Source organism: Salmo trutta, unplaced genomic scaffold (assembly GCF_901001165.1).
Source record: "Salmo trutta unplaced genomic scaffold, fSalTru1.1, whole genome shotgun sequence".
NCBI classification, from domain to species: domain Eukaryota; kingdom Metazoa; phylum Chordata; class Actinopteri; order Salmoniformes; family Salmonidae; genus Salmo; species Salmo trutta.
Genome location: NW_021822297.1, coordinates 668,940 through 682,220, shown reverse-complemented (window position 1 = coordinate 682,220; position 13,281 = coordinate 668,940). Strand labels below are relative to the sequence as shown.

At 47.1% G+C, this 13,281-nt stretch overlaps 1 protein-coding gene across 1 annotated transcript in view; it reads right to left on the bottom strand.

Moving 5' to 3' along the window:
- Window positions 1-1,307: 1,307 nt before the first annotated feature.
- LOC115181562 (dedicator of cytokinesis protein 1-like) overlaps window positions 1,308-13,281 on the bottom strand; it is a 32,421-nt gene continuing 20,447 nt past the window's right edge. The window contains exons 4-5 of the mRNA XM_029743457.1: window positions 3,315-3,456; window positions 1,308-1,779 (exon numbers count right to left, since the gene is read on the bottom strand). Of these exons, the coding sequence (XP_029599317.1) occupies window positions 1,670-1,779; window positions 3,315-3,456 (252 nt within the window). The 3' untranslated portion in view covers window positions 1,308-1,669. The remainder of the gene's footprint in view (window positions 1,780-3,314; window positions 3,457-13,281) is intronic.

The following is a 13,281-nucleotide window of genomic DNA, read 5'->3' as shown; positions in this document are numbered from 1 at the left end:
CCAGTGTCCTCTATCCTACTGCTACAGTGTTCTGTACCAGTGTCCTCTATCCTACTGCTGCAATGTTCTGTACCAGTGTCCTCTGGGTCTATCCTACTGCTACAGTGTTCTGTACCAGTGTCCTCTGGGTCTATCCAACTGCTACATTGTTCTGTACCAGTGTCCTCTATCCAACTGCTACATTGTTCTGTACCAGTGTCCTCTATCCTACTGCTACAGTGTTCTGTACCAGTGTCCTCTATCCTACTGCTGCAATGTTCTGTACCAGTGTCCTCTGGGTCTATCCTACTGCTACAGTGTTCTGGACCAGTGTCCTCTGGGTCTGTCCTACTTCTGCAGTGTTCTGGACCAGTCCTCTGGATCTATCCTACTGCTACAGTGTTCTGGACCAGTGTCCTCTGGGTCTGTCCTACTGCTGCAGTGTTCTGTACCAGTGTCCTCTGGATCTGTCCTACTGCTGCAGTGTTCTGTACCAGTGTCCTCTGGATCTATCCTACTGCTACAGTGTTCTGGACCAGTGTCCTCTGGATCTGTCCTACTGCTGCAGTGTTCTGTACCAGTGTCCTCTGGATCTGTCCTACTGCTGCAGTGTTCTGGACCAGTGTCCTCATCTATCCTACTGCTACAGTGTTCTGGACCAGTGTCCTCATCTATCCTACTGCTACAGTGTTCTGTACCTGTGTCCTCATCTATCCTACTGCTACAGTGTTCTGTACCAGTGTCCTCTGGATCTGTCCTACTGCTGCAGTGTTCTGGACCAGTCCTCTGGATCTATCCTACTGCTACAGTGTTCTGGACCAGTGTCCTCTGGGTCTGTCCTACTGCTGCAGTGTTCTGGACCAGTGTCCTCTGGGTCTGTCCTACTGCTACAGTGTTCTGTACCAGTGTCCTCATCTATCCTACTGCTACAGTGTTCTGTACCAGTGTCCTCTGGATCTATCCTACTGCTACAGTGTTCTGTACCAGTGTCCTCATCTATCCTACTGCTACAGTGTTCTGTACCAGTGTCCTCTGTATCTATCCTACTGCTACAGTGTTCTGTACCAGTGTCCTCATCTATCCTACTGCTACAGTGTTCTGTACCAGTGTCCTCTGTATCTATCCTACTGCTACAGTGTTCTGTACCAGTGTCCTCATCTATCCTACTGCTACAGTGTTCTGTACCAGTGTCCTCTGGGTCTATCCTACTGCTACAGTGTTCTGGACCAGTGTCCTCATCTATCCTACTGCTACAGTGTTCTGTACCAGTGTCCTCTGGGTCTATTCTACTGCTACAGTGCTCTGTACCAGTGCTCTCTGGAGTCTGATTTAACAGGTGATAAAGTATCTGACACCATCTCATTTAGTTCAGGACTAATATAACAGGTGATAAAGTACCTGACTCCATCTCATTTAGTTCAGGACTAATATAACAGGTGATAAAGTACCTGACTCCATCTCATTTAGTTCAGGACTAATATAACAGGTGATAAAGTACCTGACTCCATCTCATTTAGTTCAGGACTAATATAACAGGTGATGAAGTACTACTCAGAGAATGCAAAGGATGAAACTAAAGAAGACAGATTCATCAAGTAGTAATATGCATTAATATGTCACCCAGATGGACTGTAGTTCTGACGTGACCCACCCATACATGATGTACACACTCTGTATAACAAGGAAGAAGTCAGATAAGAAGACAGACATATACATACCTGACGATCTGCTCAGACACTGGTTTGTTCTGGAACTTTGAAGGGAGTTCCAGAACAGGCTTGACGGTGAAACACTGGATGCCTTCATCACAGCCGTTAACGAAAATATTGAAGTATTGAATATAAATGAACTGGTCACAATAATTTCAACAGAACAGAACTGTAAAGTAGACTACAGTGCCGTGGCGGAGATCTTTGTGGGCTATACTCGGCCTTGTCCCGGGATGGTATGTTGGTGGTTGGAGATATCCCTCCAGTGGTGTGGAGGCTGTGCTTTGGCAAAGTGGGTGGGGTTATATCCTACCTGTTTGGCCCTGTCCGGGGGTTTCATTGGATGGGGCCACAGTGTCTCCTGACCCCTCCTGTCTCAGCCTCCAGTATTTATGCTGCAGTAGTTTATGTGGCGGGGGGCTAGGGTCAGTCTGTCACATCTGGAGTATTTCTCTTGTCTTTTCCGGTGTCCTGTGTGAATTTAAATATGCTCTCTCTAATTCTCTCTTTCTTTCTCTTTCTTTCTTTCTCTCTCTCGGAGGACCTGAGCCCTAGGACCATGCCTCAGGACTACCTGCATGATGACTCCTTGCTGTCCCCAGTTCACCTGGCCGTGCTGCTGCTCCAGTTCCAACTGTTCTGCCTGCAGCTATGGAACCCTGACCTGTTCACCGGACGTGCTATCTGTCCCAGACCTGCTGTCCCAGACATGCTGGAACCCTGACCTATTCACCGGACGTGCTACCTGTCCAAGACCTGCTGTTTTCAACTCTCTAGAGACAGCAGGAGCGGTAGAGATACTCTCAAAGATCGGCTATGAAAAAGCCAACTGACACTTACTCTTGAGTTGCTGACTTGTTGCACCCTCGACAACTACTATGATTATTATTATTTGACCATACTGGTCATTTATGAACATTTGAACATCTAGGCCATGTGCTGTTATAATCTCCACCCGGCACAGCCAGAAGAGGACTGGCCACCCCTCATAGCCTGGTTCCTCTCTAGGTTTCTTCCTAGGTTTTGGCCTTTCTAGGGAGTTTTTCCTAGCCACCGTGCTTCTACACCTGCATTGCTTGCTGTTTGGGGTTTTAGGCTGGGTTTCTGTACAGCACTTTGAGATATCAGTTGATGTAAGAAGGGCTATATAAACACATTTGATTTGATTTGACTACGCTCTACCATACAAACTAAACTCATGCCTAGACCCTCCCAGTATTCTGAATGTGTGGGGTTAACGTGTGTAGATGGCGGTGGTGAAGCACTTTGTGAAGACTGTTGATGTATGGAAAAAGGACTTTATAAATATAATTGAATAACTGATTGATTGATTGATTGATTGATTGATTGATTGACTGTAATCTCTGTGATAAGTATACACTGCCAGGAATAGTTCTTGATGTCTGTCTGACTCAATCAATCACATTTATTTTATCAAGCCCATTTTACATCAGCAGTGCTATACAAAACACCCAGCCTAAAACCCCAAACAGCAAGCAATGCAGAGGCAGAAGAACAGCGGCTAGTAAAAACTCCCTAGGAAAGGCCAGAACCTAGGAAGAAACCTAGAGAGGAACCAGGCTGTGAGGGGTGGCTGTCTGACTGTGATCTCTGTAGTAAGGATACACTGTGAGGGAGAGGTCTTGATGTCTTCGCTGGGCGGTGTGGTGGTCTTCATCTTACCAGCGTTGGGGAACTGGGTGAGCAGTCTGGCCTCAAAGTCCTCTCTCCTCTCGTACTCCTTCCCCCTATAGATGAACATCTTGTTCTGAGAGGAGAAAAACAGAGAGAACGTGGGGGGGGTTTTACACCACTTCTGTCTGACCATCAGAACATGCTTTGTGGCACAGTCGAAGCCAAAAGGTTGAGGGATCGCCAACACGGCATCTCACTGACATCTGCCATGTTTCACTACACTGGACTAGTGATAAACACTGATAACACAAACTGAAGTGACCCAACAGAGCGGCATAACACTGCAGACATAGTATAATATGGGGGTGGATCTTGTATTGTAAAACCACATGACCTTCCTGGATGTAATGAACGTAATGTCTGATGCAACGGCAAAGAACAGGGTTAGAACCTTTGGACTGATCAAAACCCATGTTATCCTTCTGCTACATCAGTAAACAGTGAGAGTTATTGGCAGTGAACTGGTGTCAAAACAGAGAAACAATTTATCAAATAAAGAGACTGTTTCTGCTCCCAACAGGCTTTTAACCGTGTTCTGTCCCAACAGGCTTTGGACCTCGTTCTGCTCTCAACAGGCTTTGAACCCTGTTCTGCTCCCAACAGGCTTTGAACCCTGTTCTGTTCCCAACAGGCTTTGAACCGTGTTCTGCTCTCAACAGGCTTTGAACCCTGTTCTGCTCTCAACAGGCTTTGAACCGTGTTCTGCTCTCAACAGGCTTTGAACCCTGTTCTGCTCTCAACAGGCTTTGAACCCTGTTCTGTTCCCAACAGGCTTTGAACCGTGTTCTGCTCTCAACAGGCTTTGAACCGTGTTCTGCTCTCAACAGGCTTTGGACCTTGTTCTGTTCCCAACAGGCTTTGAACCCTGTTCTGCTCTCAACAGGCTTTGGACCTTGTTCTGTTCTCAACAGGCTTTGAACCGTGTTCTGCTCTCAACAGGCTTTGGACCCTGTTCTGTTCCCAACAGGCTTTGAACCCTGTTCTGCTCTCAACAGGCTTTGAACTTTGTTTTTCTCCCTAATGTAACATACGCTGATGCTTTCTGCGCATGAATTGCCGCGCAGAAGAATTGCCATGGCGCAGAGATTGGATTTCACTGAGTTCGTTCCATTAGTTTGCATTATATAGATCGATTAAACATTAGATCAGTCCCTTTTCAATGCAACACACCAAAACAAATCTAACTTTGCAAGACTGAGTCTGTGATTTTGTTGTAGGCAGAGCACAACGGAGTAGAATTCTATTGGCGGGGGTAGCCCACGAGCAATCTTTCAATCACCCACGAGTGAATGCGCTTTTCGGTTCAGTTCAGATCAGGTCAGATCAGTTCAGATCAGTTCAGATCAGATTAATTCAGATCAGTTCAGATCAGTTCAGATCAGTTCAATTCAGATCAGGTCAGGTCAGATCAGTTCAATTCAGATCAGTTCAGATCAGTTCAGATCAGATCAGTTCAGATCAGGTCAGTTCAGTTCAGTTCAGATCAGATCAGATCAGTTCACATCAGATCAGTTCACATCAGTTCAGTTCAGATCAGTTCAGATCAGATCAGTTCAGTTCAGTTCAGATCAGTTCAGTTCAGATCAGTTCAGATCAGATCAGTTCAGATCAGTTCAGATCAGTTCAGATCAGGTCAGATCAGATCAGTTCAGAGCGCAGAGCTGCACGTTTGTTGATGTTCTTTGCTAGTTAGTGAGTTATCAGCCCAGTTATAGATAAGTAAAGGTCAGCAATGGGGAGTTACTACTTCCTACAAGAGCACAAAAAAATGTAGGCTACATTTCAAGTGGTCTTTGAAAAGCCAGTCAGGTAAAAAGCTTATGTCTTAATTAAAGGGGCAGTGTTGTATTTTGAGACAGGCTTGAATATGCATGTACAACAATAGGCAGAGGGGTAGCCTACATTGTCTAATTCCCTGTATGGTAATTATAATTCATTTTGTAAAGTAGTTTCTTGCATCATACAATACAATTTACCTATTTGTCCCATGGTGTTACAGACCAAGTAAAAAATCATGCATTAAAGTCAGGCCCTTCATAATGTAAAAACGTTGTTAAAAGTCTCATGTAATGTAGACCTGCATTGAACACCACATATAGACTACTGTAGACTATATCATAGAAATCAACAGCTATTTACATGTGGAAATGTTATGGGATTTACTCCATTGGTTTTGTTGGTAGGCCTACTACATTATGCTCGGATAGCCACAACAGCCTATTGGCTACTGTCTATAACTGTAAGGGTTCAGCCTATTGGCTACCGACTAAAACTGTAAGGGTTCAGCCTATTGGCTACTGTCTATAACTGTAAGGGTTCAGCCTATTGGCTACTGTCTAAAACTGTCATTGTTCAGCCTATTGGCTACTGTCTATAACTGTAAGGGTTCAGCCTATTGGCTACTGTCTAAAACTGTCAGGGTTCAGCCTATTGGCTACTGTCTAAAACTGTCAGGGTTCAGCCTATTGGCTACTGTCTATAACTGTAAGGGTTCAGCCTATTGGCTACTGTCTAAAACTGTAAGGGGTCAGCCAATTGGCTACTGTCTAAAACTGTAAGGGGTCAGCCAATTGGCTACTGTCTATAACTGTAAGGGTTTAGCCTATTGGCTACTGTTTAAAACTATAAGGATACAGCCTCCAGTTTCCATTCAAAAGACCAACGGTTATCTCAGTGCCCCCAAAAACATTGAAGGGGAACATTGAAGACACTGAACAAGAATATAAACGCAACATGTAAAGTGTTGGTCCCATGTTTCATGAGCTGAAATAAAAGATCACAGAAATGTTCCATATGGACAAAAAGCTTATTTCTCTTCAATGTTGTGTACACATTAGTTTACATCCCTGTTAATGAGTGTTTCCTCATTTGCCAAGATAATCCATCCACATGACATGTGTGGAATATCAAGAAGTTGATTAAGAGTGATCATTACACAGGTGCACCTTGTGTTGGGGACAATAAAAGGCCACTCTAAAATGTGCAGTTTTGTCACACAACACAATGCCACAGACGTCTCAAGTTTTGAGGGAGTGTGCAATAGACATGTTGACTGCAAGAATGTCCACCAGAGCTGTTTCCAGAGAATGGAATGTTCATTTCTCTACCATAAGCCGCCTCCAATGTCATTTTAAAGAATTAGGCAATAAGTCCAACTGGGTTTACAACCGCAGACTACATGTATGGCATCGTGTGGGTGAAAGGTTTGCTGATGTCAACGTTGTAAACAGAGTGCCTTATGATGGCGGTGGGGTTATGGTATGAACAGGCATAAGCTACGGACAACGGACACAATTGCGTTTTATCAATGGCAATTCGAATGCGCAGAAACACCGTGACGAGATCCTGAGGCCCATTTTGATTAAGGTGTCTGTGACCGACAGATGCATATCTGTATTCCCAGTCATGTGAAATCCATAGATTAGGACCTAATGAATTTATTTCAATTGACTGATTTCCTCATATGAACTGTAACTCAATCACATTTTTTAAAATATTTGCATGTTGTCCTTATATTTTTGGGTTTTAGGATAAATGCACCTTCAAACAGGAGAGCACAGTCCCAATTTTGCAATTGATTTAAATGCACTGCTTCCCTGAAAAGGTACCTCTCTTGAAGTGTTGAAATCTGCTTTGAGTGATAAGCTCATTGATTTCCACACGTCATCTGTTCCAAGCAGAATAAAGAAACAGTTAAACCTGCTGAACTGAAATAGGCAGCAGGTGACATCATCTCAAGCAACTTTTGCTGTTTACACGAAGCAACTCAAAAAAAAAAAAAAAATTAAAATGGCTTGCAACAGCCAATCAAATTGATTGCTGCTTCCTGTCATATTGTTTGAGAATTCTAAACTCACCTGATGTCACCTGCTGTAATACATTGTGATTTCACAAAATTATTAGTTTATCCAACCGTTTCGTTATTGTATAAAGATTGATTTAGACAAAATGCTGTTTCTTCTTCCTGAAAGCAAGAGTGGCGTGGAGTGTTCACACTAACCACGTTTCCAGAGTGGCGTGGAGTGTTCACACTAACCACGTTTCCAGAGTGGCGTGGAGTGTTCACACTAACCACGTTTCCAGAGTGGTGTGGAGTGTTCACACTAACCACGTTTCCAGAGTGGCGTGGAGTGTTCACACTAACCACGTTTCCAGAGTGGCGTGGAGTGTTCACACTAACCACGTTTCCAGAGTGGTGTGGAGTGTTCACACTAACCACGTTTCCAGAGTGGCGTGGAGTGTTCACACTAACCACGTTTCCAGAGTGGCGTGGAGTGTTCACACTAACCACGTTTCCAGAGTGGCGTGGAGTGTTCACACTAACCACGTTTCCAGAGTGGCGTGGAGTGTTCACACTAACCACGTTTCCAGAGTGGCGTGGAGTGTTCACACTAACCACGTTTCCAGAGTGGCGTGGAGTGTTCACACTAACCACGTTTCCAGAGTGGCGTGGAGTGTTCACACTAACCACGTTTCCAGAGTGGCGTGGAGTGTTCACACTAACCACGTTTCCAGAGTGGCGTGGAGTGTTCAAACTAACCACGTTTCCAGAGTGGCGTGGAGTGTTCACACTAACCACGTTTCCAGAGTGGCGTGGAGTGTTCACACTAACCACGTTTCCATAGTGGCGTGGAGTGTACACACTAACCACGTTTCCAGAGTGGCGTGGAGTGTTCACACTAACCACGTTTCCATCCACTGTTGTCAGGAGAGTAAAGTCATACTGTATCATTATCTTTTTATAAATGCAGACAGATAATGTGATCCGTTCGACATGCTGGGATCTTTTTGTTTCTGTAAAATGTAATGATGTGAGAAATGGCGATGGAAACGCCTTGATGTGTCTTAAACAATCTGAATAGTTCCCAATGTCTGATCTTAGTGAACATTCCTCTTGTTGTTGATAGTGGCCTTTTTAATGCTGCACACTTCCTTCTCTATTCCCCTTCAACATCCCCCTCCCCCCTGATGAGCTTCCTTCTCTATTCCCCCCCAACATCCCCCTCCCCCCTGATGAGCTTCCTTCTCTATTCCCCCTCAACACCCCCCTCCCCCCTGATGAGCTTCCTTCTCTATTCCCCCCCAACATCCCCCTCCCCCTGATGAGCTTCCTTCTCTATTCCCCCCCAACATCCCCCTCCCCCCTGATGAGCTTCCTTCTCTATTCCCCCCCAACATCCCCCTCCCCCCTGATGAGCTTCCTTCTCTATTCCCCCTCAACATCCCCCTCCCCCCCTGATGAGCTTCCTTCTCTATTCCCCCTCAACATCCCCCTCCCCCCTGATGAGCTTCCTTCTCTATTCCCCCCCAACATCCCCCTCCCCCCTGATGAGCTTCCTTCTCTATTCCCCCTCAACATCCCCCTCCCCCCTGATGAGCTTCCTTCTCTATTCCCCCTCAACATCCCCCTCCCCCCTGATGAGCTTCCTTCTCTATTCCCCCTCAACATCCCCCTCCCCCCTGATGAGCTTCCTTCTCTATTCCCCCTCAACATCCTCCGCCCCCCTGATGAGCTTCCTTCTCTATTCCCCCCCAACATCCCCCTCCCCCCTGATGAGCTTCCTTCTCTATTCCCCCTCAACACCCCCCTCCCCCCTGATGAGCTTCCTTCTCTATTCCCCCTCAACATCCCCCTCCCCCCTGATGAGCTTCCTTCTCTATTCCCCCCCAACATCCCCCTCCCCCCTGATGAGCTTCCTTCTCTATTCCCCCCCAACATCCCCCTCCCCCCTGATGAGCTTCCTTCTCTATTCCCCCCCAACATCCCCCTCCCCCCTGATGAGCTTCCTTCTCTATTCCCCCCCAACATCCCCCTCCCCCCTGATGAGCTTCCTTCTCTATTCCCCCTCAACATCCCCCTCCCCCTGATGAGCTTCCTTCTCTATTCCCCCTCAACATCTCCCTCCCCCTGATGAGCTTCCTTCTCTATTCCCCCCAACATCCCCCTCCCCCCTGATGAGCTTCCTTCTCTATTCCCCCTCAACATCCCCCTCCCCCCTGATGAGCTTCCTTCTCTATTCCCCCCTCAACATCCCCCTCCCCCCTGATGAGCTTCCTTCTCTATTCCCCCTCAACATCCCCCTCCCCCCTGATGAGCTTCCTTCTCTATTCCCCCTCAACATCCCCCTCCCCCCTGATGAGCTTCCTTCTCTATTCCCCCCCCAACATCCCCCTCCCCCCTGATGAGCTTCCTTCTCTATTCCCCCCAACATCCCCCTCCCCCCTGATGAGCTTCCTTCTCTATTCCCCCTCAACATCCCCCTCCCCCCTGATGAGCTTCCTTCTCTATTCCCCCCCAACACCCCCCTCCCCCCTGATGAGCTTCCTTCTCTATTCCCCCTCAACACCCCCCTCCCCCCTGATGAGCTTCCTTCTCTATTCCCCCTCAACATCCCCCTCCCCCTGATGAGCTTCCTTCTCTATTCCCCCTCAACATCCCCCTCCCCCCTGATGAGCTTCCTTCTCTATTCCCCCTCAACATCCCCCTCCCCCTGATGAGCTTCCTTCTCTATTCCCCCTCAACATCCCCCTCCCCCCTGATGAGCTTCCTTCTCTATTCCCCCTCAACATCCCCCTCCCCCCTGATGAGCTTCCTTCTCTATTCCCCCTCAACACCCCCCTCCCCCCTGATGAGCTTCCTTCTCTATTCCCCCTCAACATCCCCCTCCCCCCTGATGAGCTTCCTTCTCTATTCCCCCCCAACATCCCCCTCCCCCCTGATGAGCTTCCTTCTCTATTCCCCCTCAACATCCCCCTCCCCCCTGATGAGCTTCCTTCTCTATTCCCCCTCAACACCCCCCTCCCCCCTGATGAGCTTCCTTCTCTATTCCCCCTCAACACCCCCCTCCCCCCTGATGAGCTTCCTTCTCTATTCCCCCCCAACATCCCCCTCCCCCCTGATGAGCTTCCTTCTCTATTCCCCCTCAACATCCCCCTCCCCCCTGATGAGCTTCCTTCTCTATTCCCCCCCAACATCCCCCTCCCCCCTGATGAGCTTGACTCTCCTTTCCAGTAAATATGTGGGGTTTATTCTGGTGACATGATAATCGATGCTTGACAGCCGTTTCACAAATAGAAATATTCTCGCTCTCATCCATAATAATCTCATAACGTAGACTAGCTTACCCACACAGCCAACTCACGCAGCCTACCCACCCAGCCTACCCACGCAGCCTACCCACGCAGCCTACCCACGCAGCCTACCCACACTGCCTACTAACTGTTGGCTAGTGTGCACCTGCCAAGACCAGAGGAGGCACATTTGTTATTCAAAGCAACAGTTTTTGTGACAAAACTATCGGAAGAGTTGAAAATATACTGCTCAAAAAAATAAAGGGAACACTTAAACAACACAATGTAACTCCAAGTCAATCACACTTCTGTGAAATCAAACTGTCCACTTAGGAAGCAACACTGATTGACAATAAATGTCACATGCTGTTGTGCAAATGGAATAGACAACAGGTGGAAATCATAGGCAATTAGCAAGACACCCCCAATAAAGGAGTGGTTCTGAAGGTGGGGACCACAGACCACTTCTCAGTTCCTATGCTTCCTGGCTGATGTTTTGGTCACTTTTGAATGTTGGCGGTGCTTTCACTCTAGTGGTAGCATGAGACGGAGTCTACAACCCACACAAGTGGCTCAGGTAGTGCAGATCATCCAGGATGGCACATCAATGCGAGCTGTGGCAAGAAGGTTTGCTGTGACTGTCAGCGTAGTGTCCAGAGCATGGAGGCGCTACCAGGAGACAGGCCAGTACATCAGGAGACGTGGAGGAGGCCGTAGGAGGGCAACAACCCAGCAGCAGGACCACTACCTCCGCCTTTGTGCAAGGAGGAGCAGGAGGAGCACTGCCAGAGCCCTGCAAAATGACCTCCAGCAGGCCACAAATGTGCATGTGTCTGCTCAAACGGTCAGAAACAGACTCCATGAGGGTGGTATGAGGGCCGACGTCCACAGGTGGGGGTTGTGCTTACAGCCCAACACCGTGCAGGACGTTTGGCATTTGCCAGAGAACACCAAGATTGGCAAATTCGCCACTGGCGCCCTGTGCTCTTCACAGATGAAGCAGGTTCACACTGAGCATGTGACAGACGTGACAGAGTCTGGAGACGCCATGGAGAACGTTCTGCTGCCTGCAACATCCTCCAGCATGACCGGTTTGGCGGTGGGTCAGTCATGGTGTGGGGTGGCATTTCTTTGGGGCGCCGCACAGCCCTCCATGTGCTCGCCAGAGGTAGCCTGACTGACATTAGGTACTGAGATGAGATCCTCAGACACCTTGTGAGACCAGATGCTGGTGCGGTTGGCCCTGGGTTCCTCCTAATGCAAGACAATGCTAGACCTCATGTGGCTGGAGTGTGTCAGCAGTTCCTGCAAGAGGAAGGCATTGATGCTATGGACTGGCCCGCCCGTTCCCCAGACCTGAATCCAATTGAGCACATCTGGGACATCATGTCTCGCTCCATCCACCAACGCCACGTTGCACCACAGACTGTCCAGGAGTTGGCGGATGCTTTAGTCCAGGTCTGGGAGGAGATCCCTCAGGAGACCATCCGCCACCTCATCAGGAGCATGCCCAGACGTTGTAGGGAGGTCATACAGGCACGTGGAGGCCACACACACTACTGAGCCTCATTTTGACTTGTTTTAAGGACATTACATCAAAGTTGGATCAGCCTGTAGTGTGGTTTTCCACTTTAATTTTGAGTGTGACTCCAAATCCAGACCTCCATGGGTTGATAAATTGGATTTCCATTGATTATTTTTGTGTGATTTTGTTGTCAGCACATTCAACTATGTAAAGAAAAAAGTATTTAATAAGATTATTTCATTCATTCAGATCTAGGATGTGTTATTTTAGTGTTCCCTTTATTTTTTGAGCAGTGAACAATAAAACACATTGCGATTTTATTCGGTACATTTTGTGAGCAGTACGTTACCGCGCAACAAGTCCGTTTGGTGGAAATTCACTGCTGTTGGGAAAATGTGCATATTTTCTTTTTGAACATTCGCATGAAAATCTGTCGCCAACTAAAACTATAGAATCAGAAACACTGAGGTAGAACCAGGATATCGCTGGTCTATTTCATGTGGGAACTCAGATCGAGCTTCTTTCAGTACCGTTTAAACATTTTTATTTAACTAGGCAAGTCAGTTAAGAACAAATTCTTATTGACAATGACGGTCTCCCTACAGGGTCAGCCCCTGGAGTAAATTAGGGTTAAGTGCCTTTGCTCAAGCACACAGACAGGTTTTTCACCTTGTCAGATTGGGTATTCGAACCAGCGACCTTTCGGTTACTGGCCCAACGCTCTAATCGCTAGGCTACCTGCCGCCCATTCTAGCAGGGTGTGTGTGTGTGTTCCTCTCAATGTCATGATACTCATTACTCAGCTACCAGAATGCACCATTCTGACAGAGAAAGGAAATCACAGTCTGTCACAGAGGGGGCGAAGAAGCAAAAAAAACAGAAAATGGTTCTCATACTTCGGCTAGTCAATAATTCATTACTATTTTTTTGTAAATGGAAACATAGTCAGCCAAGAAACCAGTGTCATGATGAAGTCAATAAAAAGAAGAAAACAAAATCAAACAGCATCTAGAATGAAATTCATAGATTATTTAAACATGCTGTCGCCAGAGGGGTTTATGGGGCCATAAATGGAATCCAAATATCTCCAAATGCCTGATGGGAATACTAATAGAAAGTATGTTTGTTAGTGATGGAGACTTGGATAAAACACACAGGAGAAATATCAATCAACCATTTCAATCAACCATGATCTTAGCAACGACCCATGAAAGTCAATGATCCAAGAACGTAAAGGACAGGACAAGACTAAATCGGTGCTTAAAGCTGACAAGGCAGTCATCTTAGGTCACAGGAGTGTGT